The sequence below is a fragment of the Rousettus aegyptiacus genome, unplaced genomic scaffold, assembly GCF_014176215.1.
Source record: "Rousettus aegyptiacus isolate mRouAeg1 unplaced genomic scaffold, mRouAeg1.p scaffold_m13_p_1, whole genome shotgun sequence".
Classification (NCBI taxonomy): Eukaryota; Metazoa; Chordata; class Mammalia; order Chiroptera; family Pteropodidae; genus Rousettus; species Rousettus aegyptiacus.
Window position 1 is genome coordinate 106,961,931 of NW_023416284.1, and position 25,938 is coordinate 106,987,868.

A 25,938-nucleotide genomic window follows, 5' to 3' on the forward strand; every position below is an offset into this window, starting at 1 on the left:
CCTTTCAAAGTGAGAGGCAACAAGATTTATTGAGATCAATAGCAATAGCTATTCAGGCATCATTAACTCAAGCAGAAGACCGAATAATGTTCTGATTGGGAGACAAAAGCAATAGATATTTATGAGAAAGGGGAACAATTACACCAATAAAAGGAAGGCATTTCTATTGGTACAGCTAACATAATATAGCATACAATGTTTGTAATTTTCAGTCCAGTAGTCATCGGTGCAGTAGTCATAACTACTTTTGTTATCTTTGCAAAGTTCTTTGGCAAGGCACAAGGTTACTTAGGCCTCATCCAAAGGTTATTCTGCCCTGTTTTAACATTCCAAAAATTTGAGACTTAAGACCATAAGACGTGCAAGGAAGTTCCTCTGGCATGGCATCTCTGGCTCCATTTCAAAGTGGCTTTGTTTATATTATTGTTTAGATTATCAGAAATAGCTGGTACGATAATGAGATTCCTGGGCTCCATTTCAGACCTAATGGGTCCAGTGTCCGGACACCAGGGTTTTGTTTGCTTTTTATTTTTATTTTTCGACTCCTTAGTGCTGATGAATAGGCTTTTTTTTCTTTCCTGAAAAATGTTTCAGGAAAAGGATTGTTTTCTTTTAAACAGCAACAAAAGTGAGAACTTATGATCCTGACAGTATTTCACCTCATTTGTGTGTCTTTAGTTTTCTCTTTGAAAGAGCATTTTCCCTTGCCATTCTGATCATTGCAAATGCACAGCAGTATAGAGATCAGGAGAATTGAGATGAGCACTCGGTAGCTCTGCATTCAACAAGTATTGAATGCCCAGAGGCAAATATGCAAGTCCCGGCCTGCAATAACTCTTTGAGGATGAAGAACTGCAGGGGATGACAGTAGAATAACGAAAGGTAAGGGTGGAAAAAAAGATAATCGCAGCAGTGGGAAGATTAAGGCCAAGAAGGTTGTATTAGTTCATTGAACATCCTTAAGCAACGCAGATACAACTATGAATGATCCGCAGCCCTTGCCCACAAGAAGCACCACCAGGGTAGTTAACACTTTCAGCGGAACCAACCATTTACACTTCAGTGTGAACGGGGACGAAAGCCCTTTTCCCAGAACTGGGAGAAAAGAGTGCTTGAGCTCACGACGCCAGCGGGGCGCGGTTAGCGCTGAAGTGATGGGAAAAAAGGAATTTCCCTTTCATTAATCCAGGTGCCCCGGAACCTCACTAAGACAACTACGGTCTCCTTTCAACCACCTGCCTCCCACCCCACCCACCAGTTCCCACTTCCCAAAGTCTGGAGCGAGGAGGGGCGGAACCAGCCGCCCACTAACCGCGCCCCTTTCGTAGAGGCGGCCTTACCGCGAGAATGCGAAGTCCCGCGGGCTGCGCATGCGCACACCTGTCCCACTGGCTCTTCAAGCCCCGCCCACCACTCGCGGGAGTTTGGGAAGTTTGGCGTTGCCATGGAGCTTCAGGTAGCACGCGAGCGCTGCTCGTCGCTCAGGCAACCGAGTAGGACAAAACGGATGCACGGTAGACGCCGCGATAGCGGGCGGCTGCGACGATGTCCAACCCCATGCACGGCCTGCCCTTTCTTCCGGGCACGTCTTTTACGAACTCCACGGTGAGGATTTATCCGCTCATCCCCAACCTGTCCCAGTCCCCGGGTGCCCTTGGAGGGTTCGTCCCTTAGTACAATTCCATTTTCCTCCACCCAAGATTGTCCTCCCCCTTCTAACCTCCTCTTCTCTGCCGGGACCCTATTCTCTCTTCCCTGCCGCAATGCAGTTCTCTCGTCCTCCCCCACCCAGCCTCATCCTCTGTCTTCTGTACTTTGTACTTGGCTCCATGTCTCTCGTTTTTCCACTCCATCCTGGTCGTATATTGGCCACCTTCACTCCTCTTCTTTCTGCTAGGTCCTTCCAGCACTTTTGTTTTCTACAATTTGGTCCCACCTTCTCCCCATTCCTGTTTTATTTTTTATCTCCTTTCTCAATTGTTTCTCCAAAGTTAGGCTTTAAATACTTGCCCATCTTCCTCCCAAACTATCCTCTGCTTCGTAGGAGATAATTCCATTACAATTCTTTCAATCACAGTTGATTAGTTGGTATTTTTTCTTCCTTCAGCCCTATACTTTACACTCTAACAATTTTTTTTAAGATTCCTGTTTAGATTTTGTTTTGCTCCTTCCCTACCGTAAGTGTGTTTAGGTGCATTCTCTAGACAAAACTGAAGAGAGGGGGGAAAAGCTTTTTTCTCCTAACATAGTTTAGCCCAGATTATTTAGTATTTGTTTTAATTCTAACAGGATTACTGAAATATATGTTGGAATATTGAGATTCAGTAGACTGATTATCATAGATGAGCTAATAATAATTTATATTTATATAGTTTAATAATTTAAGATGTAAGTTCCTATCCATGGTCATAAAGTTAAGATGAAATATGTAGTCGATTTATTTTCTTTGGAAGAAGTAATTGAAATTGAAGATTTAGTGAGGGACTTTGGATTCTGAGTCTCTTCTTCAGAATTATTCCTGTATTAAGACACAGCATTATAGATGTTTCACTTCAGGGGACTTTTCAGTTTTATGTAATTTGGAAAATGTTGTGTGTACATTCTTGATCTGTGCAGGAGTAATCTAAGCATTTCGTGTTGGTAAGTGTGGGTTACCCACAATGCAGGCTTGAGCTGACTTAGGGAATTACAGAGGTGTGGACTGGAGGTGCCAGGCTCTATTTCTGTGAAAAATGCCACTGGAATTTTAGTAGAGATTGCATTGAATCTATAGGTTGCTTTGAGTATTCCGAACATTTTAATCATATTAAAATTTCCAACCATGAACAAGGGTATCTTTCCATTTGTTTGTATCTTCTTTAATTTCGTCAGTCTTGTAGTTTTCAGTGTACAGATCTTTTGCCTCTGCAGTTAAATTTATTCCTGAATATTTTATTTTTTTATACTGCTGTGAATGAGATTGTTTTCTTAAATTTTTTTTCAGATATTTCATTGTTAATGTATAGAAACAACTGATTTCTATGTCTTGATTTTGTATCTTCCGACTTTACTGAATTTGTTGAGTCGTTCTAATAGTTTTTAGGGTGGAGCTTTTAGAGTTTTCCAAATATAAGATCATATCATCTGCAAACAAAGAGAGTTTTACTTCTTTATTTACTGTTTGGATGCCCTTTTATTTCTTTTTCTAGTCTTATTGCTCAGGCTAGGAATTTCAGTACTCTGTTGAATAGGAATGGTGTGAGAGGGCATCCTTGTCTTATTCCTGATCTTAGAGGAAAAGCTATCAACCTTTCATCATTGAGTATGATATTCACTATGTACTTGTCATCTATGACCTTTGCTATGTTGGCTTATGTTCCTTCTGTACCCAGTTTGTTGAGTTTTTTTTTTTTATTGTGAATTCATGTCGTGTTGCTTTTTCTCCATCTATTGAGATGATCGTATGATTTTTATCTTTCATTCTATTAATGTGTATTATATTTATTGATTTGATTAAGTTCAACTATCCTTGCATCTCAGGAATAAATCCCTAATTATGGTGTGTGATCCTTTTAATAAGTTATTGGATTTGGTTTGCTAATATTTTGTTAATAACTTTTGCATCTTTTTCATCAGGGATGTTAGTCTGTAATTTGCTTTACTTATAGTGTCTCTATCTGGTTTTGTTATCAGGTAATGCTGGCCTTCTGAAATAAGTTTGGGAGAGTTCCCTCCTCTGCAGTTTAGTGGAAGAGTTTAAGAAAGATTTTCATTAATTCTTTAAATGCTTGGTAGAATTCATCAGTGAAAAACATCAGGTCCTGGACTTTTCTTGTTTGATTTTTGATTACTGACTCAGTCTTCTCATTCATTATTGGTCTGTTCAGATTTTCTATTTTTTCATGATTCAGTCTTGGTAGGTTGTATATTTCTGGGAATTTATCCATTTCTTCTCAGTTATCCAGTTTGTTGGCATATACCTGTTAGTAGTAGTCTCATGATCCTATGAATTTTTGTGATATCAGTTGTAATGTCGCCTTTCATTTCTGTTTTTGTTTGAATCCTTTCTTTTTTCTTAGTATAACTAAAGGTTTGTCAATTTTGTTTTTCATTTCAAAAAACCAGCTCTTATTTTTGTTGATATTTTCTATCATTTTTCTAGTCTTGATTTCATTTCTTTCTTCTCTGATCTTTATTTCCTTCATTCTGCCAATTTTGTGCCTAGAGCTCTTCTTTTTTTAGTTTCCAAAAGTGTAAAGTGAGGTGGTTTATTTGAGATCTTGTTTCTTTTTAAAATTTTTTGAAAATGTGTTTTTTAGTTACAGTTGGCATACAATATTTTATTAGTTTCAGGTGTACAACATAAAGATAGACATTTTTATAACTTACAATCACCCTGGTAAGTCTAGTACCCATCTGACACCATACATATAGATCTTTCTTGTTTCTTAAAGCACACATTTAGCACTATAAAAATTCCCTCTTAGATGTACTATTGCAGCATCCCATAGATTTTCGTATGTTGTACTTACATTTTTGTTTGTTTCAAGGTATTTTTTTATTTCTCCTTTGATTTTTCTTTGACCCATTGGTTATTCAGGGGGTATTTTTTTTAAATTTCCACATATTTGTGAATTTTCCAGCTTTCTTCCTGTTATTTCGTATCATTGTGGTCAGAAAAGATCTTGGTATGATTTGAAACTGCTGAGACTTTTTTGTGACCTATTTTATGATCTATTCTGCAGAACGTTCTCAGTGTACTTTAGAAGAATATGTATTCTGTTGTGGTTGAATGAATTGTTCTGTATATGTATATGTATATGTATATGTATATGTATATGTATATGTATATGTATAATTATGTTAGTTTTATTTGACCTAAAGTATAGTACAAGTATAAGGTTTCCTTGTTGATTTCCTATCCGACCGATCTGTCCATTGTTGAAAGTAGAGTATTGAAGTCCTCTGCTATTATTATTATTTTTTGTACGTTTCTCTCTTCAGATCTGTTAGTATTTCCTTAATATATTTAGGTGCTCTGTGGTTGGGTGCATACATATTTACTATTGTTATATTTTCTTGATGAATTGACCTCATCATTATATAATGACCATCTTTGTCTCTTGTTACTGTTTTTTAGCTTAAAGTCTATTTTGGCCAATGTAAGTACAGCTACCCCTGCTCTCTTTTGGTTTCCACTTACAGGGAATATATTTTTCCATCCTTTTACTTTTAGCTTATGTGTGTCCTTAAGTCTCTGAAGTGAGTCTCTTGTAGGTACCATATAGTTGAGTCTTGTGGATTTTTAAAAATTCCAGTTTGCCTTTTGATTGGAAATATTAATCCATTTACATTTAGAGTAATTATTGATAGATAAGGACTTACTGAGGCCATCTTATTGTTTTCTTGTGGTTTTGTAGTTCCTTTGTTCATTTCTTCCTCCCTTACTGCCTTCCTTTGTGAATTGATGATTTTCCATGGTGATATGCTTTGATTCCCTTCTTTTTATTTTTTTGTGAATCTACTGTAGGCTTTTGCTTTGTGGTTACTATGAGGCTTACATAAAACATATAACAGTCTATTTTATTCTGATAACAAACTTTAATCACATACAAAAACTTTACCCTTTTAATCCTCTTCTTTTATGTTTCTGATGTCACCATTTACATCTTTTTATTTTGTGTATCCATTAACAAATTGTTGGAGCTATAGCAATTTTTGATACTTTTGTCCTTTAACCTTTATACTAGAGTTAAGTAGTTAACACATCACCATATTACAATATTAGGGTATTCTGAATCTGACTTTGCTTACCTTAATTGTGTGTTGTATATTTTCATGTTACTAATAATACCTTTTTGTTGCAGCTTGAAGCACATGTTTCAGCATTTCTCATAAGGCAAATATAGTGGTGATGAATTCCCTCATCTTTTGCTTATTAGGGAAAGTCTTATCTCACTTTCATTTCTGAAGCACAACTTTTCTTTTTCTTTTTCTTTTTCAATTAAAGTAGACATTACCTCATGGTGATTAGATATTTATATAATTTATGAAGTGATTCCCACAAATTTGTCTAGTACCCACCTTGCACTATACATAGTTATTACAATATTATTGACTATATTTCCTATGCTATACTTCATATCCCTGTGATTATTTCATAACTACCAATTTGTTCGTAATGCTTTCACCTTTTAAACCCAGCCTTCCTACCCGCCTCCCCTCTGGCAATCACCAGTTTGTTCTCTGTATCTGTGAGTCTGTTTCCGCTTTGTTCGTTTGTTCCTTATTCCACATTTAAGTGAAATTATATGGTCTTTGTCTTTCTCTGTCTGACTTAATTAACTTATCATAATACCCTTGAGGTCCATCCATGATGTTGGCAATTGGTAAGATTTTATTTTTTATGGCCGAGTAATATTTCATTATATATATATATATATATATATATATATATATATATATATATATATAATGGTGTATATATATATATATATACACCACCTCTTCTTTATACAGTCATCTATTGATGGGCACTTAGGTTGCTTCCATATCTTGGCTAGTGTAAATAGCACTGCATTGAACATAAGAGTTCATGTATCTTTTCAAATTTGTGTTTTGGTTTTCTTCAAATAAATACTCAGAAGTGGAATTGCTGAGTCATAAGGGAGTTATATTTTTATTTTTTTTGAGGAACCTCCAAACTCTTTTCCACAGTGGCTGTACCAGTTTACAATCCCAACAGTACACGAGGGTTCCCTGTTCTCCACATCTTTGCCAATGCTGTTGATTTTTGATTTATTGATGATTGCCATGCTGATGGGTTTGAAGTGATATCTCATTGTGGCTATTTGCATTTCTCTGAGCATAGTGATGTCGAGAGTCTTTTCATATGTCTGTTGGCCATCTGAATGTCCTCTTTGGAGAAATACTTATTCTAGGTCCCTTGCCCATTTCGTTTTTAATTGGATTGTTTGAGTTGTATGAGTTCTCTATAAATTTTGGATTTTCACTCCTTATCAGATATATCATTGGCAAATGTCTTTTCCCATTCAGTAGGTTGTCTGTTAATTTTGCTGATGGTTTTCTTTGCTTAAACTTTTCTTATGCAAAAACTTTTTAGTTTGATGTAGCCCCGTTTATTTTTTCTTTTGTTTTTCTTGCCCGAAGATATATATTAGAAAAAATAATACTGAAAGCAATGTCAGAGAGTTTGCTGCCTATGTTTTCTTCTAGGAGTTTTATGGTTTCAGTTCTTACATTTAAGTCTTTAATCCATTTTGAGTATCTCCTTGTATTGGTGTAAGAAGGTAGTCCAGTTTCATTTTTTTCCTTATATCTATGCAGTTTTCCCAACACTGTTTATTGAATAGGTAGTCTTTACCCCATTGTATATTCTTGCATCCTTTGTCATAGATTAAATGACCATTCAGGCGTAGGTTTATTTCTGGGCTCCCTATTCTGTTTCATTGATCTATGTGTCTGTTTTTATGCTGGTACCATGCTGTTTTGATTACTATAGCCTTGTAGTATTTGATATCAGGTAGCATGTTACTTCTAACTTTGTTCTTCTTTCTCAAGAGTGTTGTGGCTATTCGGGGTCTTTTATGGTTCCATATAAATTTTAGGATCATTTATTCCAAATTCAGTGAAAAATGCCATTGGTATTTTGATATGGATTGAATTGAATCTGTATAATGCTTTGAATAGTGTGGATATTTTAACGATGTTAATTCTTCCTATTAATGAACATGATATATGTTTCCATTTATTTGTATCTTCTTTAATTTCTTTCTTCAATGACTTATAATTTGCTAATTACAGATCTTGTACTTCCTAAGTTAAATTTATTCCTAGGTATTTTGTTTTTGATGCAATTGTAAATGGGATTGTTTTCTGAATTTCTATTTCTGATAGTTTATTATGATATATAGAAATGCAACCAATTTCTGAATATTAATTTTGTATCCCACTACTTCACTGAATTCATTTATCAGTTCTAACCATTTTTAGTGGAATCTTTAGGGTTCTGTAGATATAGAATCATATCATCTTCAATTTTTACTTCTTTTCTAATTTGGATGTCTTTTATTTCTGTTTCTTGACTGATTGCTGTAACTGAGACTTCTAGTACCATGTTGAATAAAAGTGGTGAAAGTGGACATCCTTGTCTTAAAAGCACAACTTTTCTGGGTCAAATATTTTTGATTAGTATTGATTTCTTTCAGCACTTCGAATATATTATTTCATTATCTCCTGGCCTGCAAGGTCTCTGCTGAGAAATCCTCTGATAGTCTTATGTAGTTTCCTTTGTATGAGAAGTTTTTTCTTCTTTTACTGTTTTTAAAATTCTCTCTTTGTCTTTGATTTTAGACAGTTTTATTATTGTGTGTCTTGGAGAAGATAATTTTTTATTAAAATACCTTCGTGAACTTATATACCAACTTTCTCCCCAGAATTGGGGAATTCTCAGCCATTCTTTCTATAAATAAGCAATCTCTCCCTTTCTCCTTCTCTTCTTTTTCTAGGATTCCAATGATACATATATTATTTCTCTTGTTTGTGTCCTATAAGTCCCATATACTTATTCAAGTCTTCTTTAAAGCTGAATGGTCATTGAATTTTCAGTTCAATCACTTTATTCTTCAGCTCCAAAATTTCTATTTGGCTCTTTTAAATGTTTTCTATCTCTTTGTTAAACTTCTTATTTTGTTCTTGTAGTTTTCCTGATATTACATTGTTTTATGAGTGTTCTCTTATAGCTCTCTGAACATCTTTAGGACAGTTATTTTGATTTTTTTTTTTTAATCGGGTAGTTTCTGGTTATTCATTTCTTTGGGGCCAGTGACTATAGGTTTACTGTATTTTGGTAGAGTTATGTTTCCCTGGTTATTCAAAATCGCTGTAGTCTTGCATAGGTGTTTTCACATTTGGAGAAGCAGTCACCTCTGCCAAAATTTGTGGACTAATTTTAGTAAGGGAAGAGTTTAACCTGTATGTAGTGGTATGCTGAAGTACACTGTGATTCTGGGTCTAGTGATACAGGGCACCAATTGTGGGTTTGTGTGGCACTGGGACTGGCAGGGAATGGGGTGGGCATGATGCCTCTTCGGCTTAGACCATGAGAGTCCACAGCACTTGACAGGCACTGCATGGGATCTGCAGTGGCTGCAAGGGCTGTTGGGGTTTTCAACGACACGTCTAGGTCCAGCAGCTAGGGACCAAGACAAGCAGCAGTGGTGGCCACAGACAGTGGTGTGTACATACTCAGCTGCAGGTGGCAGTAGCAGTCGGCTACAGGAGCTGTTTGCAGACACACACATAGTGGTGGGGGCCAGAGTAGGCAGCAAGAGCCCAGAGCAACTATGGGCTCACTGGCAGCTGCAGAGGCCCTGATTATAAGTATGCTGTCCCATAGCTGCACAGGGGGAACACTCTCCACCAGGCATGCACACTGCTGTGGAGGCCTGTGATGGGAGTCAGGTCAGTTACATGCAGGTACATAGCTGGAGGGGCTAGCTCCAAGCTCATGTACAGCACTGGAGGTCAGCAGGGCAGTGTGCCTATGCTGGCATCTTGCACTTGAGCAGCTACAGAGACCTGAGCTGGCTACCCATGTATTTCCTTACCTCCAGCAGGGACAGGGAATAGAGAGAGGGGAGGGACTCAAGGAGCTCATATCAGCAAACATGAATTCCTGTGAGTGAAAAGCTGGTGAAATCTTCAGGGGATACGCTGCTGCTGTAGTTATACTTGCTATTAACTTCCAGTAAGTGGCAAAATCTGCTGGGTTTGTCCACTGAGAAATTCTCTGTGAACTGCAATCACTCCCACTGAGTGGCTGCTACCAGAAGCCCCTGCTTTTCTTCCCTGTTCCTAGCTAGCTTTATATACTTCAGCTTTGCTGGCCTGGGTGTAGTGAAACTGAAGTGAGACTTTCGTTTTGTGCCTCAAAAGACTAGAGAAGCTGGTTGCTCATTCTCTTTTCCTTTTCTGGTGAAGAGAACTCTTTATAGCTGGGAGGTTCCCTCTTGGAGCTGAACAATGCCAGTTTGGGGGATGGGATACTACAAGCAAAATGAAGTTGTCTTCCTTCTCCTCTTGTGCTAGATTATTTTCAGTTTCTTTGTTCTACTATGTTGCTTAAACCTCCCAAGTGGATTCTAGAGCTCTTCCAGAGCTGTTTTTGTTCCTTGATAGCTGCCTAAGCATTGATCTTTGTGAAAGGATGGGGAAACTGTTGTCATTTTGGTCCTCTCTGCCTTCAAAAATATTTCCTTTACACTTTTTTAATTTAATATTTTAGTTGTTTCCAATAACCAATAAAAATGTCTTCATTGTAAAGAAAAATCTGCATAATTTGGAAATGTATAATATGGACTGAGAACATTCTCCAAATCCAGTCTCTTTTTAGGCACATGTATGTATGCTTGGAATTATAGAACATGTATGATTTTATATGCTGGTTTTTTTAGGTTTATTAAATCAAACATTTTAAGTATTTTAAAGACCAGGTTGCTACATGGTCTTTAAAACCAATATTTTAAGGACTGCATAATAGTCTGCTGAGTTTTCTATCATTAATTCATGTTTTGTCTTTCTTATTGTTCCTAATGTTTTTACTATTGTAATTAACATTATAATTGTCAGTTTTAGGCACATTGTTCTTTCTAATAATTTTGGATTATATTCTTAAAATAAAGGATCAGGTGGAAATACTGAATTCAAGACTCTAAATATAAACATCTACTTTCTTTCCAGAGTCCTAACATGTGAATGTTATGTTATAACATATACGATGTGAGTGTCATTATAACAAGAAGGGTCTTTCACTTTAGGTAAAAATTGATTTCACAGAACCAGATCTAAGGTTCCACGGTTTATGGCCACCAGATAAGACAAAAAACATGGAAAAACTAGTGAAAAATTACGATATTAAGAAACTAAAACTAATTTAAGATTTTAAAGAACAAAATCTAAAAACTAATTATTTTAGTTTCTCTTGAAAAGTGAGCAACTAATTGATTAGGTGTGCCAGAGCAAGGCTTTAAGTTTTAAGCACAGGACACTGCTTCCCTCCTTGTTCCTGGCCAGATGTTTTTGCTTAAAATACAAGAACCTTCTAATATAGGTAAACTTTTGGATATGAGGTTTGTGGTGTTTATCAGCAAAGGTTTAAATTATGATATTTTTGAAAGTTAGCTCTTTTACCTAACAGACTTAATTAATGACACACTTCTTTTCTTCTTCAGAAAACAGCATTTCATAGAAGCCAGACACTGGGCTACAGGAACGGCTATGCAATTGCTCGACGTCCAACTGTTGGGATAGGCGGGGACCGACTCCCGGTCAACCAGCTGTCCCAGGCTGAACTGGATGAGTTGGCCAATATGGCACCAATTCTAACTTATGGCCCACCGAGGCAAGCCCCACCTGCAGATTTTATTCCTGCACATGTAGCTTTTGACAAAAAGGTATCATCTGGGAATTTAGGGTATCTGTTGAATTCAAATTTCTGAGAGCCAACAGTTTCCAGAAAACTCAACAATAAACCCCAGGTTTTCCAGAGTGCTTTGAGAAGAAAATTGTTCAAATGCCTCAACCTTTAGTCATAGACAGCTGAATTTAGGATTGAAAGAGCCTTTCTTTAGTCAAGGAGCCAGTTACAGAAAATAATTCCCCATAGACTTCATTGAAATATTTTCCAAATACAGTCAAAGAAATTTGGATAAATTCTGAATTCTTGAGTTCATATTGCTTTGTTTACTTCTCTGTGTTTTCTATTTTAAAAAAAGTTTTATATTCTGTAATGATGACAAATCCTTAATCTCTACAAAAAGCAAAATGTCATCATGACAACTTCATCAATTGTCAGTTTTTTCCAGGCTATCTCCATAAGCTTTTGTTTTTCAGGGAACATTTCAGGTTAGCATAACATAACCAGAGGGAAGCATAACATACTTGTTTGTGTCTTATTTACCCTTAGCTTTTGTGAGTTACCTTATTTCCATCTGTTCACATTTCCACATAATCCTTGATTTTCCTTGTCAGTGAGCTGCTACTTTTCACTAAGCAGCAGCAGTCCACATCCTGGCCATATAGCAGAATCACTGGTGGGACTTTTAACCCTTTTCCCATTTGCCCCGAGATAACTCGCAGATTACAGTCCTAACTGTACCTTTAAAGTTTGCCATGAAATGCTTCACCTTTAGTATTATTTTCGCATTGTTCTAGTATATCAAGTGTCTTTGGAACTAAATGACATCATTCTATATAGCATTCTGTTTTTAGTAGTTTGGTTGCTGAAAATGTCAAATCCTAGAAAATGTAGCATCCTATGTGAGCTACACTTTTTTTTTTTTTTTATAAACAGGAATAAGAAACTTAGATGCTTTCTCAGTCCTCATTGATTGTATTTTCCAGATGATTTTTATATATAACTGGGTCTAGAACTACTGACCAATTTTTATAAGTTAGCTTTCCTAATTTACTCCTATTTTTACCCTATTTTTTTTTTACCTTTTTATTTTATTATTTTGTTAAATTTTATGCCATTTTTATTCAGCTAGTCAACCTTTATTGAGTTCCTACTGAAACTAGAGACTTGAAGATACAGAACAGTTTGGTGGTGGAACTATACCATTTACATCAATAATCACTAGTTAAACATTTTAAAAAATGTATCAGCCACTGTGTTTCAATCACACTAGATTTATTTTCCTTATTTTCTTGATATTATAGCACTGTCTGCCTATTACAGGGTCTTCTTTGCACCCTTAAGACTTCATTTAAGGTTAATTACTTCGTAAAGACCCTATTGCCAAATATAGTCACATCGAGGGTTAGGATTTTAATATATGAATGAGGCGGAAGTAGGATAGCAGTCCACGTGGCCTCTATCACAACTTCTGACAACTCTGCTCTTATAATAGGAAAACAGCCATTAGCAAGTAAGTATTATTTACATAATTATTTGTGGATACTGAAGTTTGAATTTCATTTAATTTTCATGTGTTGTGAAATTTTATTCTTGTGATTTTTTTTAACCATTTAAATATGTAAAAAAAAATATCTTAGTGTGTATATGAAAACAGGTGAAAGGGGTATATTTGTCCTATGGATCATAGTTTGGCAAGCTTTTAGAAGACAGAAGTGATGAATATTCAAATCTCCCTAAGTGATTCTCTTTATAGGAGAGTACTTGATATTTTTTAGATGAGAAACTAATACAATGCCGTATCTCCTTCCCTTATGTATTATAGGTGCTGAAATTTGATGCCTATTTCCAAGAAGATGTTCCTATGTCAACTGAGGAACATTACAGAATCCGGCAAGTGAATATTTACTACTACCTAGAAGATGATAGCATGTCTGTCATAGAGCCCGTTGTGGAAAACTCCGGGATCCCTCAAGGCAAGTTGATCAAACGCCAGCGGCTAGCCAAGAATGACCAGGGAGACCATTACCATTGGAAAGACTTAAATCGAGGAATAAACATCACAATTTATGGCAAAACTTTCCGCATTGTTGAATGTGACCGATTCACACAGGTATAGTATATAGTTTTGGGAGTTTTGGTGTCCAAGGCATTGTTCTAATTTATGGATGGATACATTTTATTTATTAGGGTAAGAGGAAGACAGATAATCTGTCCTGTATGGATTATTATATAGATTAATTTGGTATGTGTGTATGTGCTGATATGTGCCAACACTATGTAGTGATGTTGTTTTTGTCACAGTGATACTGATACATATCCATTCAAATAAAATTAAACTCTCATCATAGCTTAACCATTTAATAAGAAACCAATTCACATGCCAATTCAAATAGAGAGTAGGGGAAGTAGCACCCTTGATGGGATGGAAATATGAAAGAGGCATCAATAATTTATCTGAAGTTTGAATTTACAAAAATAGTACTACTTCTGTTAGCAGATATAAGCCTAAAATTTTTTGTAAATTTATATTTTTTCTGTAAATCATACTTGCTATATTCTAGGGAAACTTACTATCTAAAGAATTTCTGAAACAAAGCCATTTTTAAAGGAAAATGCTTTTTTTATATTAACAAAAATCCTCTACTTCCTCTATTTCACAAATATGGATTTTTGACAGCTTACAATTGAGTGAGACCAACCTTTCTTTAGCACAAAATGCAGTTAATAGGCAATCAGTTCCAAATTTGTCTTAGTTAAAAGATGTTTTAGAAGCAAAGGTAGTTTCTGAATTATTTTATGCCTTTAATCTCATATTAGCTAATGCCAGATGTGATTAATTTTTACCATGTATTAAGCTCCTATGAATTCACTCATTTATTTTTTAATTTAATAATTTATTTATCAAATACTTACTGAGTGCCTGCTATGTGTCAGATGTTGTTCTAGGTTCCAAGTATAAGGCATTGCCTTTATGGAGGTTCTGGAGACAAACAATAAGCAACAAATATATATATATATATATATATATATATATATATATATGCTGATAAGAGCTGTAGAAGAAACTAAAGCAGAGTAAAGGGCATGGGAGTTGGAGGGGATTGCTATATATAAAGGCTGGTCAGAGAAGGCCTCATATATAAGATAGCACATGAACAGAGACCTCAAGGAAGTAAAGAAAGAAGCCATGGCTTCTGTGCTATCCCAAAGCAACAGAGAAAAATAATATAGAAGGTAGAGGTGCTAGACCATTTCTGAGATGCTGTCCCATTCAAACATGTTTTGATCTCTCATTGTTTAGGTTTTTCAGGTCCTTTTTTTTTTTTTCATCATAGGCAGTTTCAAAATTGTACCAACAATGAGAAATTAGAAAATGTTACAAAAAGTTAAGATATTAAAATTTTTTTTTACAATTGTATCTTTATGGACAATTTGCACATTTGAAGGTTGACCCCATAGCACCTGATCTAAGCCAGTTACACTCAATTCTCGTTACTCATGTTATATTCTGTAAAGTTGCCATGAACAATTAGCAAGTACTGAATCGTTGCTCCTAGGAGAAATACAGGGTTAGGTTCCTATAAGCCTCTGTTTACAACCTTTTCTTCAACTCGTCAGTACATAACCTTGTTTTATGTGTATTTCCACTTCAAGATGCCATCTTTAAAATATATTTGTGATTCATTAACACTGAACTCATGGCCACAGCATGTTACTTATGCTTGAATGAAGCTTATCTAACATATGTATTTTTTTCTTTAAGGGATATCACACCTGCCTTTTTCAAAAATGGTAGTAAAATATACATAATATAAAACTTACCATTTTAATAATTTTTATATGTACAGTATAGTGGCATTAAGTACATATTACAGTGTTCTTGCATTTAGAACAGAAGTCAGCACTTCAGCACTAAGATTGGAGCCATTTTAAATAGCAAAATCGCCAATGAAAAGCACGAAAGTAAAAACAAAATAGCAGTATATAAACCACAAAAAGGATACTTTTTAAGCGTGAAAGCTGAAATATGGCAGAATGTCACGTTGTTTAATCTCAGTGAGAGATGTGCATATTAGGTAACTCAAATTTTTATTACTTCCTGCACAAGTGTGAAGGACCACAAAAGCACCATAAATAATGACTTAGGGATTACAAATAAATTTTAGCCAATAGGTGAATTTACAAATATAGAATAATGAGTGTCAATTGTATTTTAATGACTGATGATAGACTAGAGCTGTGTATTTTGGACACTGATGATTAGATTGAATTATGTTTTAAATAATCGATCTGTTAGGTTATAAGTTGGCTCCTAAAACAGTTTAAAATTTATACACATCTTATCTAATTTGATGGTTTTTATTACGGCTGGACCTGTGAGTGGATAAGGAAGATAGCTGTCTTTATGGTGTAATTTGAACAACCATTTCTCTTTAAATATATCACCACCACCTCCATCCCTTCTTACCCCTCCTCATTACTTCAAATAAATGTTTTGTACTATAGACAGAGTGAACTGAATACATTAAAAATAATAATAATAAAGCTCTAGAAATTGGAAATCTAGAATTTATCTTCATTAAAGTATTACTGCTAGTAAAGCAAATGTGAATCCTAGTCCACAAATGCAGATGTGCAGAAAACATCGTTTTAAAAAAATAACTTAAAACCTACTTGAGCCCCCAATCCAACTGGGCTGGTGTTTCCATTTATCCTCAGCTTTGCCAAAGATTCTAAGCCCTAAGAATAAGGAAGTACTCCAGCTCTAAAGGAGTCATATGGGTAAGGTCCCTAGGTTGTCCAATGACTAAGGGCGCCTCCCTGATGCTTTGGTGCTAGGTAAGACCCTGGGACTCCAAATGCCTGAAACTGATGTACCTGATTGGCTGCATATTCTCAGAGCACCCTAAAGCACATGTGGTGTCTTGTTCTTCTGAGACCCCCCAACCTGTGTCTGTTTCCAGCCTGAGGGAATTTCCTCCTTTCTCTCTTTTTGCCCTCAGACATTTTCTTCCCTCCCTTCTTTCTGAGACAATAGAATAATTCTTCAAAGAGTTTAGACTTTAAGAGACAGGCAGAACAGTCAACCTGGGGAAGCTTCTACATTCCTGCCCAAATCCCTGAAGTAAGGTTAACAAAGGTCCTGGTTATCTATTGAAAGCAACAGAAAGGAGTAAAACATTTACTAAATAACTCAATCGATAATCCTGCTACACTGCTGCACCATCTCAAGGGAAAGGAGAATTTGTTGTTGTCATTATCTCCAGCTCAGTAGTTTAAATACATGTTAAGATCATAATATTTTAATATTAAAAGGAAATTGAAGACTGCCTAGTAAAACTTTAAATACTAAGATTACAAGCTAGTTAGCAGTAGAGGTAATATTAGAACCCAAATATTTTGGCCCTGAGTTCTGTATATTTTCTGTTGAATCATCCAAAAAGCAAACCACACAATTCACCCCCTAACCTCCCCACACACACAAAAAAATAGATTTCAGGTTAATTTTCAGTTCTAAAATGTAAACAGATATGAAATTGTTTTTTTCTCATTATCAGAAAAGACATAATTCATTTTGGTCCTTTAAAGGAGAAACAATGTCAAGTTATATTAAAAGATATGATCATGTCAAGTGCAGATACTTTCCTTAACTTTTTCTGTGACATGTAAACAGTTGATTTGTCTTTCCTGCTTTACTAAAATATCTTCTGGTCTAAAATAACCAGTGAGTATGCTTTCTTTTCTTTTTCTGTGGATGACACAATCATATACGGTGAGCTGGAAAGTTGAGAATTTGATTTCAGCTTAACTTTGTCATTGGGCAGCTTGCCCTTGTAACCTGATATGAATTATATATTATTTAAAACTATTGTTAGGTTTCAGATGTGTGTATGTAAGCAATGCTAGGACTAACTCTGTGATTGGTCATCTAACTAAATTTCATTGATCTGAATTTGTATTTAGAACTTTTTATATTGCCTATCATTTTTATAATATAGAACAGTTAAGGTAATTATCTATTATAATCTACATTATAGAGTTGGATCAACTGCTAAGACATGTTCAAGTTGCAAACTAATGGTTAACCTAGGCAGTGGCATTGAAATTATTGTACTTATTTTTACTCCATCAGTTAGTATTACTTTAAAAAGCTTCGAGAAAGATGATCATTATTTATTTTGAACTATTTAGGAATTTTTGGAAAGTCAAGGAATTGAATTAAATCCACCTGAGAAGATGGCTCTTGACCCTTACACTGAACTACGGAAACAGCCTCTTCGTAAGTATGTCACCCCATCGGACTTTGATCAACTCAAGCAGTTTCTCACCTTTGACAAACAAGTAAGTGACCTAGGCACCCGGGTAGGTTTACTGGTTTCCAAATATGGCACTGTTTTTTAGCAAGTTATTTGATAGATGTGTGTTTTGAAAAATTACATCTATAATATAGCCGTTTGGATATAGTACTCTTTTTCTTGTTTCATCTAGAGTTAGAGGTATAGGAATGCCTAACTTTTATATTCGAGATCCAAAGAAGATTGTGGAATTAAGTCTTGTGAGTTGCACCAGACTTTTAAATCCTGAAGCAATTCCTCAGCTAACATCTGCTTCCCACTTTACTTTTCCAACCTGTTGTTTCTTTACCAAATATGAGTTAATCTTAGAGAATCCTTTGGGAAAACTTAAATGAATTATTGGGAAATTTCAAAGCTATTGCTTATATATAGATTTCTAATGTTAAAATAATAATTTCACAGAAATTCCATTGTAGATGCTTCCTTGTTAAATTTTATATTAATGTATGAGTACAGAATGTTTTGGGTATTTTCCAGCCTTCCTGTCCTCCCTTCCTGTCCTCCGCACTTGTGGGCTGGTATAGAGAAACAGATTTCAGTCTTCTCTTTTGTGTACTAAAGGGAAAAGGAAAAGAAATCACCCTTAATGCTTCTTTGCTGGTTTTTTTTTTCTCTCACACATGTAATTACTTTTAGTTCAGAAAATTTTACCTAGCACTATCATGGTCTTTTAAGGACATTCTTTATATCAATCATATTTCCGTTATTTTATATTTAAAGATTGTGTTGTCGATAATGTTACTAGAAGACGTGTTGATGGAACTAAAAAAAAAAAAAAGACTGCTTAATAAAGGAAAATTCTTTTCAAACTAATTATGTATAAACCATTCATATGTACCTTTATTAATTCATATAAACCACAGTATAAATAGTGGTCCCCAACCTTTCAGTATCAAGAACTTATGCTCATATGTGAATCTAATGCCTGATGATCTGAGGTAGAGCTGAGGCAGTGATGCTGGGGACCAGCTGCAAATGCAGATGCAACAGGCTCCCTAGCCTGTTGTTCACCTCCTGCTCTGCAGCCTACTCCTAATAGTACCTGTCTGAGGCCCAGGGGTTGGGAACCCCTGGTATAAAAGATCCATTGCTCTTTTAACTCAGCTTCTCTTTTACTGAATAATATTTTGGATCAAAGTGAATTCTTTTGCAGCATAAACTTGTAAGTGTATTATTTAATATTTTCCAGCTGGTGTCATCTGGTACATAATTTAAGATGTTTTTGTATCTTGGTGAATATTTCTTTTTCTTTTTTTAACCATCTGAGATTGCTTCATAGCCTCTCTAGATAATCTTTTCATTATTGTCTGATATATAAATGCCAGAGTAGCTAAATTAAACTCTCTACTAGAAGAGCTCTTATTTAAGTTGCTACTTTGGATTTTTCAAAGGTTCTACGATTCTATGCAATCTGGGATGATACAGACAGCATGTTTGGTGAATGTCGGAACTACATCATTCATTACTATCTTATGGATGATACAGTAGACATTCGAGAGGTCCATGAACGGAATGATGGACGAGATCCCTTCCCACTCTTGATGAACCGCCAGCGCATGCCCAAGGTTTTGGTGGAGAATGCAAGTATGTTTGATTTGGTTTATCTTCTGATAATTAGGACCTTTTTTAGATCTCAAAGGCGTTTCTTAATCAGTGTTGTCATTACCCTTTACACTTTGGAGGTTCTTGCCATGGTCTCATAGGTGCTCAAAAAATGGCTTTCCCATAATTCTCTCCTTTACTTGCCTCTTTTCCATGTTTGCCTCTGAAATGGTCATGTAGAGATGACCAATACCCAAATTACGGAAACGAAACCAAAACAGCAGTGGGAGATTCATTAAAGTGTGGAAGAGCAAGGCTTCTGAACTGAAGCAACTTAAGATCAGATTTTTAGTGCCTTTCTAAAATAAGCTTGTTTTTAAAGTTGTAGCTTACCATTTCCCTATGTGCTTTCTTGACTTTGCTTCTCAGTTCAAATACTTTCTAAGTAGAGGTTTCTATGTGGGATAACTTAAGATTGGAAAAGTAATGTGTGTGACTCATAGAGGTGGAGCTCTATTGTGTCAACACTTACTCTTTCTTTGCTAGTGTAAAATAACCTAGTGGATTGGAAAGTGAGAAGGTAACAAAGTGCAGCAGATACTTGCCATCCATCAATATTTCCCTGGGATAAATAGGTTTACTTTAGTTATTGACTTAGTAGTTTAAGAATTTTCTATTACAAAAATGTCATCTTGGCTGAATGTAATGACCTCTTGCGTGGTTGAATGGCTGAAAGAATTTTGTAAAACTTTTATTGATTTTTTTCCCCTTTACTGTTTTTTTTGGAGTTAGGAGATAAGAAATTTCGGGTATTGAACAAGAAATTTGTCTTAGAGCTTATAAACAAATTGAGATTAGAGATTATAAACAAAGTGGCAGTCTGAAGGCTAAATTCAGCCTACCCACATATATTTTTTGGCCTGCAAAGTGTTTTTAAAAATGCAGTGTTATTTAGGGGCAAGGAGTTGGAGATTTCCATCACTGGGAGAGTGGATGAACAAAATGTGGTGAAGGTATAGCTTGGTAAATACGTAGTAGTTAGAAGCAACAAACAAAACGTACAAGAAAGCAAATGGGTACATCCTGAAAACATATTATGTGTAGAAAAAAAGAAGTAAAATGGGATGTATAATGCAATAACATTTACATAAAGTAAAATATTCAGCAAGCAATATACATAATGCACATACAATAACAAAGCTGTGCATTACAATGGCTTCACGTGAGGCAGAGGAAAATGAAATAGCGGAAAAGACTAAAAGGGAGTAAAAATTGTGATCATTTTAAAATTAAGAGAGTTAACATTAAAAATCTTTTTTTAAAAAAAAAAACTAGAATAATCACTCACACAACTTGTATTTTTAGATAGCAACAACTGTATCTGCCCTATTTCAACATAATCTGGTTGCTGCCTACCATATTCTTATATTTAGCCTCCTGTAGAACCCCCTTAGAGTTTTATGACATTGGGACTAATATACTAATCTTGGCCTTTTATGTTGCTTAAATGAGCCTGAAATTCCTGCCATTTAGAGCTAACAAACATTAGATTTACAGTAGATTAAGAGAAAAAATGGGAATGTATTTAGGGTAGAATGAAAAAAGTGTCACGAAAACTGAATGCCTTGAAATCTCAGGTTCCTTGTTTGTCTCTGCTTTATCAATGTAGTCTACATCTAAAATTTTCAATATGTAATCATCTTCTTCTGCAGCTTCCCCAGTTTTAACAAGGTTTCATCAGTAACATGGAGAGGCATATATAGGATCCTTTTAAGAGGAAGGAAACTTAACTTTCTGTGAAAGCGATTGTTAGTCATGTAGTAGCAGGATGGAAAAAAGCAGAGCTCCTATCAGCAATGTAATCTTTTAACTAGAACAGCAGTGTTAAAGAGATGGCGTTTAATTGACTCTCAAATGCGTTTATCCAATGGATGATTTTTACTGAATTTAATTAAACAAGAGTTTATGCCATGGGAACTATTTCGTGTTCTAAGTGCTGTGGAGTATAAAATGAAAATGTAACTTCCAGATCTAGAATCCCTGTTCTTAAATTACTTCGAGTGATTGGGGAGACAAGTCATAAATACACAAAACTGTTCAACAAAAACACAAGTGTAACTAGTTGTGTCAGAAGAAGAGATGTGAGCTAGAATGACTAAAGAAGTTTCTGTGGGAGAGCTGGGATTAGACCCCGATTTAGAATGGCAGAAGACAAAAGGAGAGAGAACTTTAGAGAGAAGAATAAGAGTGAGGGTTGGGAATTAGGAACAGGTATGGTATATGTAGGGGTGTCCAAGAGCAAGTAGGTAGTCAGAGAGTTAGTGTTGGACATTAACAGTAAATTATGGGAGTATCTTTCAAAGTTCTCTCTGTCAGGGCCTTCTTTTAATAGTTTAGATAAATCAAAATTATATTTTTATGAAAAATGGAGTTAAAATGTCTAAAAGTTCTCATGCTAAGAATTCTACAAGTTCTTTCTTTGTTGAAGGTAATTGCTAGTTACCAATATGTGGTGAGTAATGCCAAAAGAAGGATATTTGTCTTACCAAAAGCCTCCTACTACTCAGCTATTGAACCCAAGGCACTAGGTTCATAAAGTCTGTTAATTATCATTTAGACTGGCTTTCATTCTTTGACCTTGCCTTTTCCTGAGTACATATGTCAAATGACCTGAAAGTTGTACACTCTAAATATGTACAGCTTATTACAGTCAATTATACCTTAACAAAGTTGTAAAAATATAAATCTGTACCTAGATATGTCATAGTCAAACTTAAGAACACCCAATTCAAAAAGATCATAAAAGCAACCAAAGAACAAAATTACCCACACAGAGTGGGAGCTAGAATGATAGTTGACTTCTTAGTAGCAACAGTTTAATAATATCTTCAAAATGCTGAGAAAAAAATAGAATTTAATGCCTGGAGAAACTGGCTTTTAAGAAGGTGAAATACATTTCCAGGCAAACAGAGCAGATTTTATTAACAACAGACTCTTACTAGAAAAATTCTTGAGTGTACTTCTGGTAGGAAGAAAATGATTCCAAAAGTAAGATCTGAGCTGTAAGAAGTAATAAAGAAAGAAATTGGCAAAGTGTGGATAAATCTAAATAAACATTGATTATACAAACTAAATTAACAGTGTTGAATTTATGGGGATTAAAAAAATGTCAAAGTAGCATTAAAATATATTACAGTAATAGCAAAGGAGGAGAGGGATGATAGGATTCAAAACTGTATTTTTTAAGTTAAATGTATTGGGGTAACTTTCTTTAATAATATAATATTATTTTCAGATATACAGTTCTCTAATACGTCATCTGTATAATGCATTGTGTGTTCACCACTCAAAGTCTGGTCTCCTTCCATCACCATATATTTGATGCCCTTTCCACTCTTCATCTTCCTTCAATCCTCCTTTCCCTCTGGTAACCACCATACTATTCTCTGTGTCTATGAGTTTGTTTGTTTTTTAAAAACAACAAATTTTGGAAATGTTATTTTTTAAGAACAGACTTAAGGTATAAGGACATAAAAAGGTTAAAAGCTATGCATAAGCAAGTAGCAAAAGAAACTGATAAGGCTATATTATTATAATACAAATAGACATTAGGACAAAAAAAAATTCCTAAGGAAAAAGAGGATCATTACATATCACAAGAATTGTATTTACTAGGAAAATGTAGTTATTCTAAACTTGTATGCAATTAATAACATGGCTTTGAAATACATAAAGCAAAAATTTGTAGCCCTATTATGTAAAGAGAATGGACATATCCATCAAAATAATGGGCATCATTAAAACATTTTAAAATAACTGTTAGATCAGAAAGACAAATCAATAAGCATATATATGATATGAACAATATAATTATCATCATTTAATGAATGTTTATATGCATCAACATGGGAGAATTCCCATTTTTTCAAGCATAAACAAAACACTTATAAAAACTGATCAGTCAACAAATTTTAACAGCTGGGCTTTTTTATACTATATTTTCTGATTTTAAAACAAGTTTAGAATTCAATTTTGGAAATATAACCAAAAAACTCATGTATTTGGAAACTGAAAATTACATTTCTCAATAATTTATGAATAAAAAAAATACTATCAGAAAATACTTAGAACGAAATTATAACACAAATTCCCTCAGAACTTTTAGATAGATCTAAAGTGGTACTTGGAAGAAGATTTATAGCCTTAAATGCTTATTTAAGAAAGAAGAAAGACTGAAAAAATAAACTAGGCATTTTTCTTAAAAAATTAGAAAAAGAATGACAGAATAAATCTAAAGAAATTAAAAGGGAGGAAATAATACAATAAGAGCCTGAAAATAATGTAGTTGAAAATAAAAGTAACAGAGATTTGTCAAGTCAAAAGTTTTGTCTTTGAAAGATTAATAAAATGACAAATCATTTACAAGATTTATCAATGAAAGAAGACACATACACATATTAACAATAAAAGAGGAGGAGACATACTTAAAATGCATTAGGCGTTAAACAAAAAGTAATAGAATAATACCAACAACCTTATGCCAATACATCTGAAAACTTAGGTGAAATGAGAAAATTTTTAGAAAAATTTAACTTGATCAAGAAGAAATAAAAATCAAATATCTAACATTAAACAAATAAAATTAGTTAAAAGTTTTTACATTAAGAAAATACTGAGTCCAGATAATTTTTTAGTTTTTCCAAATATCTAAAGAACATATAATTCTAAGCTTAATGCCAATTCTTTTGTAGAAAAGAAAAAGAATTAATTTATTAAAAAAGACCAATAAAACTGAAGACACCATGAGAAAAAGCCTAAACCAAATATCAGTAAGTGAATACCAGCAGTATATAAAAAAGATAATTGCTGAGCAAACAAAGATGAATCCCTGGACAAAACACACACACACCACCCACCCAGATCTCCTGAAACATTATCGACTGAGGGAAATTCATGGAATCTTGAGCTATATCTCCTAATGTCCATCACTTCCTGGGGTAACTGAAAGGAATCTAGTAAGCACTAGACAATGGGAGAAGAAGGGGCTTTTAAGATGCATGACTGGGAAAATACCAGCCTTTCTTTTTGTATGATCAAAGGCCTGAGTTCAAGCCTTTCTGTCTGATATAGCAGAACCTTAGCCTCCTTCTCTATTTTTACATCTTAGCAATTATTAGGAGAATGAATACCAGCCTATCTCTCATGTCCCCCGAAATCAGAGTTCTGGGGCCAGTATTTGTGGTTAAAGCTATATGATGTGGCACGTTACCAGAACTGACTATCTTATGGTTTCCATGGAGGCCAGGCTGCAGGGAATCAATCTTAAACTAAGTCGACTCTTAATTGCATTAAATGGTGTGACAAAATCGAATTTATTCCAAAAATGCAAGGTTGATTCTACATTTCAAAATTTGTTCATTCCCCACATGTTTGGATTACTGTAATGATCTCACTGACTGCTTCTGCCACAGGGCTAGGTCAGACTGTCCTAATCTCAGTGATCGCAATTGCAATGGAACCATTATTTGTGTAATTGCTGTTGTTATCTGTTGCCCCAAACAGAATGTTTTCTCCATCAAGGCAGGAATTTTATCTATATCGTTAATTGTATTACTCTCAGTATTTAGCAGTTCACCTAGTACAGGATATGTGTGATCACTAATAATTTGTTGGATGAATGAATAAATGGATGGGCAGTTGAACTAAATAACTTGGAGTCATCTTAGATCTAATACTCTATCCTTATGGAAGGACGTTGTTATTCTTTCTTCCAGTGATGATTTTTTCTGAGCATTAATTCTGCTAAAGATTAGTGACCTGTAGTGATAGTTTGAGCTGAATATGGGAGAGAGACTTTACAAAAACCATCTGGGATAATATTTATGTGTCCTATCAACAGATGGAAATACACAGCCCTATGTTCTTCTGGGAATGTAGAGGAGGCCCTGACCCCTGACGAGAGCTGAAGACTGCACTCCCTCAGGTTTTCAAGAATGCGTGGCTGTTGTATTAGTCTTTCTTCCCATCCTCATTCATTTTTCCTTCCTCTCTTCCTACTATCTTATGTTAGAGGACTTCCCTCAGTGTGTGCTGGAAATTTCTGATCAAGAGGTGTTAGAATGGTACACCGCCAAAGACTTCATCGTTGGGAAACCACTTACCATCCTTGGGAGAACTTTCTTCATTTATGATTGTGATCCATTTACTCGACGGTATTACAAAGAAAAGTTTGGAATCTCCGATTTACCACGTGTTGATGTGAGCAAGAAGGAACCACCTCCTATAAAACAGGTAATGGAATACTAGGTCTGAGTGTAGTGAGGGAATTGATCTAATATAAAGTTGAAAAAAAAAAAAGAAAACTCATGTGACTACCTAGTTAGAAAATGGATAAAGCATATGTAATAATGCAGTTCACAAAAGGAGAAATATAAATGGCTAATGAACATATGAAAAGACCCTCAACTTAGTTGATAGAAAAATAGAAATGAAAATAATGAGGTTTTAGATCTATTTGATTTAAAAAGACTCATAATATTTGATGTTTGCCCTGGTGTGAAGGTGTGGACATTTTCATATATTGTTAATGGGAGAGCCAATAAGAAAAACCTTTCTGAGGGG

The 25,938-nt window shown here is 34.9% G+C and overlaps 1 protein-coding gene across 3 annotated transcripts in view; it reads left to right on the forward strand.

The window, feature by feature from the left end:
- Positions 1-1,440: 1,440 nt before the first annotated feature.
- Positions 1,441-25,938, forward strand: part of EFHC1 (EF-hand domain containing 1) — a 69,448-nt gene continuing 44,950 nt past the window's right edge. For all 3 annotated transcript variants that reach the window (XM_016129609.2, XM_016129603.2, XM_016129619.2), the window contains exons 1-6: positions 1,441-1,605; positions 11,232-11,453; positions 13,242-13,529; positions 17,612-17,761; positions 19,167-19,359; positions 25,388-25,608. In XM_016129609.2, coding sequence (XP_015985095.1) covers positions 1,546-1,605; positions 11,232-11,453; positions 13,242-13,529; positions 17,612-17,761; positions 19,167-19,359; positions 25,388-25,608 — 1,134 coding nt within the window. In that variant the 5' untranslated portion in view covers positions 1,441-1,545. The remainder of the gene's footprint in view (positions 1,606-11,231; positions 11,454-13,241; positions 13,530-17,611; positions 17,762-19,166; positions 19,360-25,387; positions 25,609-25,938) is intronic.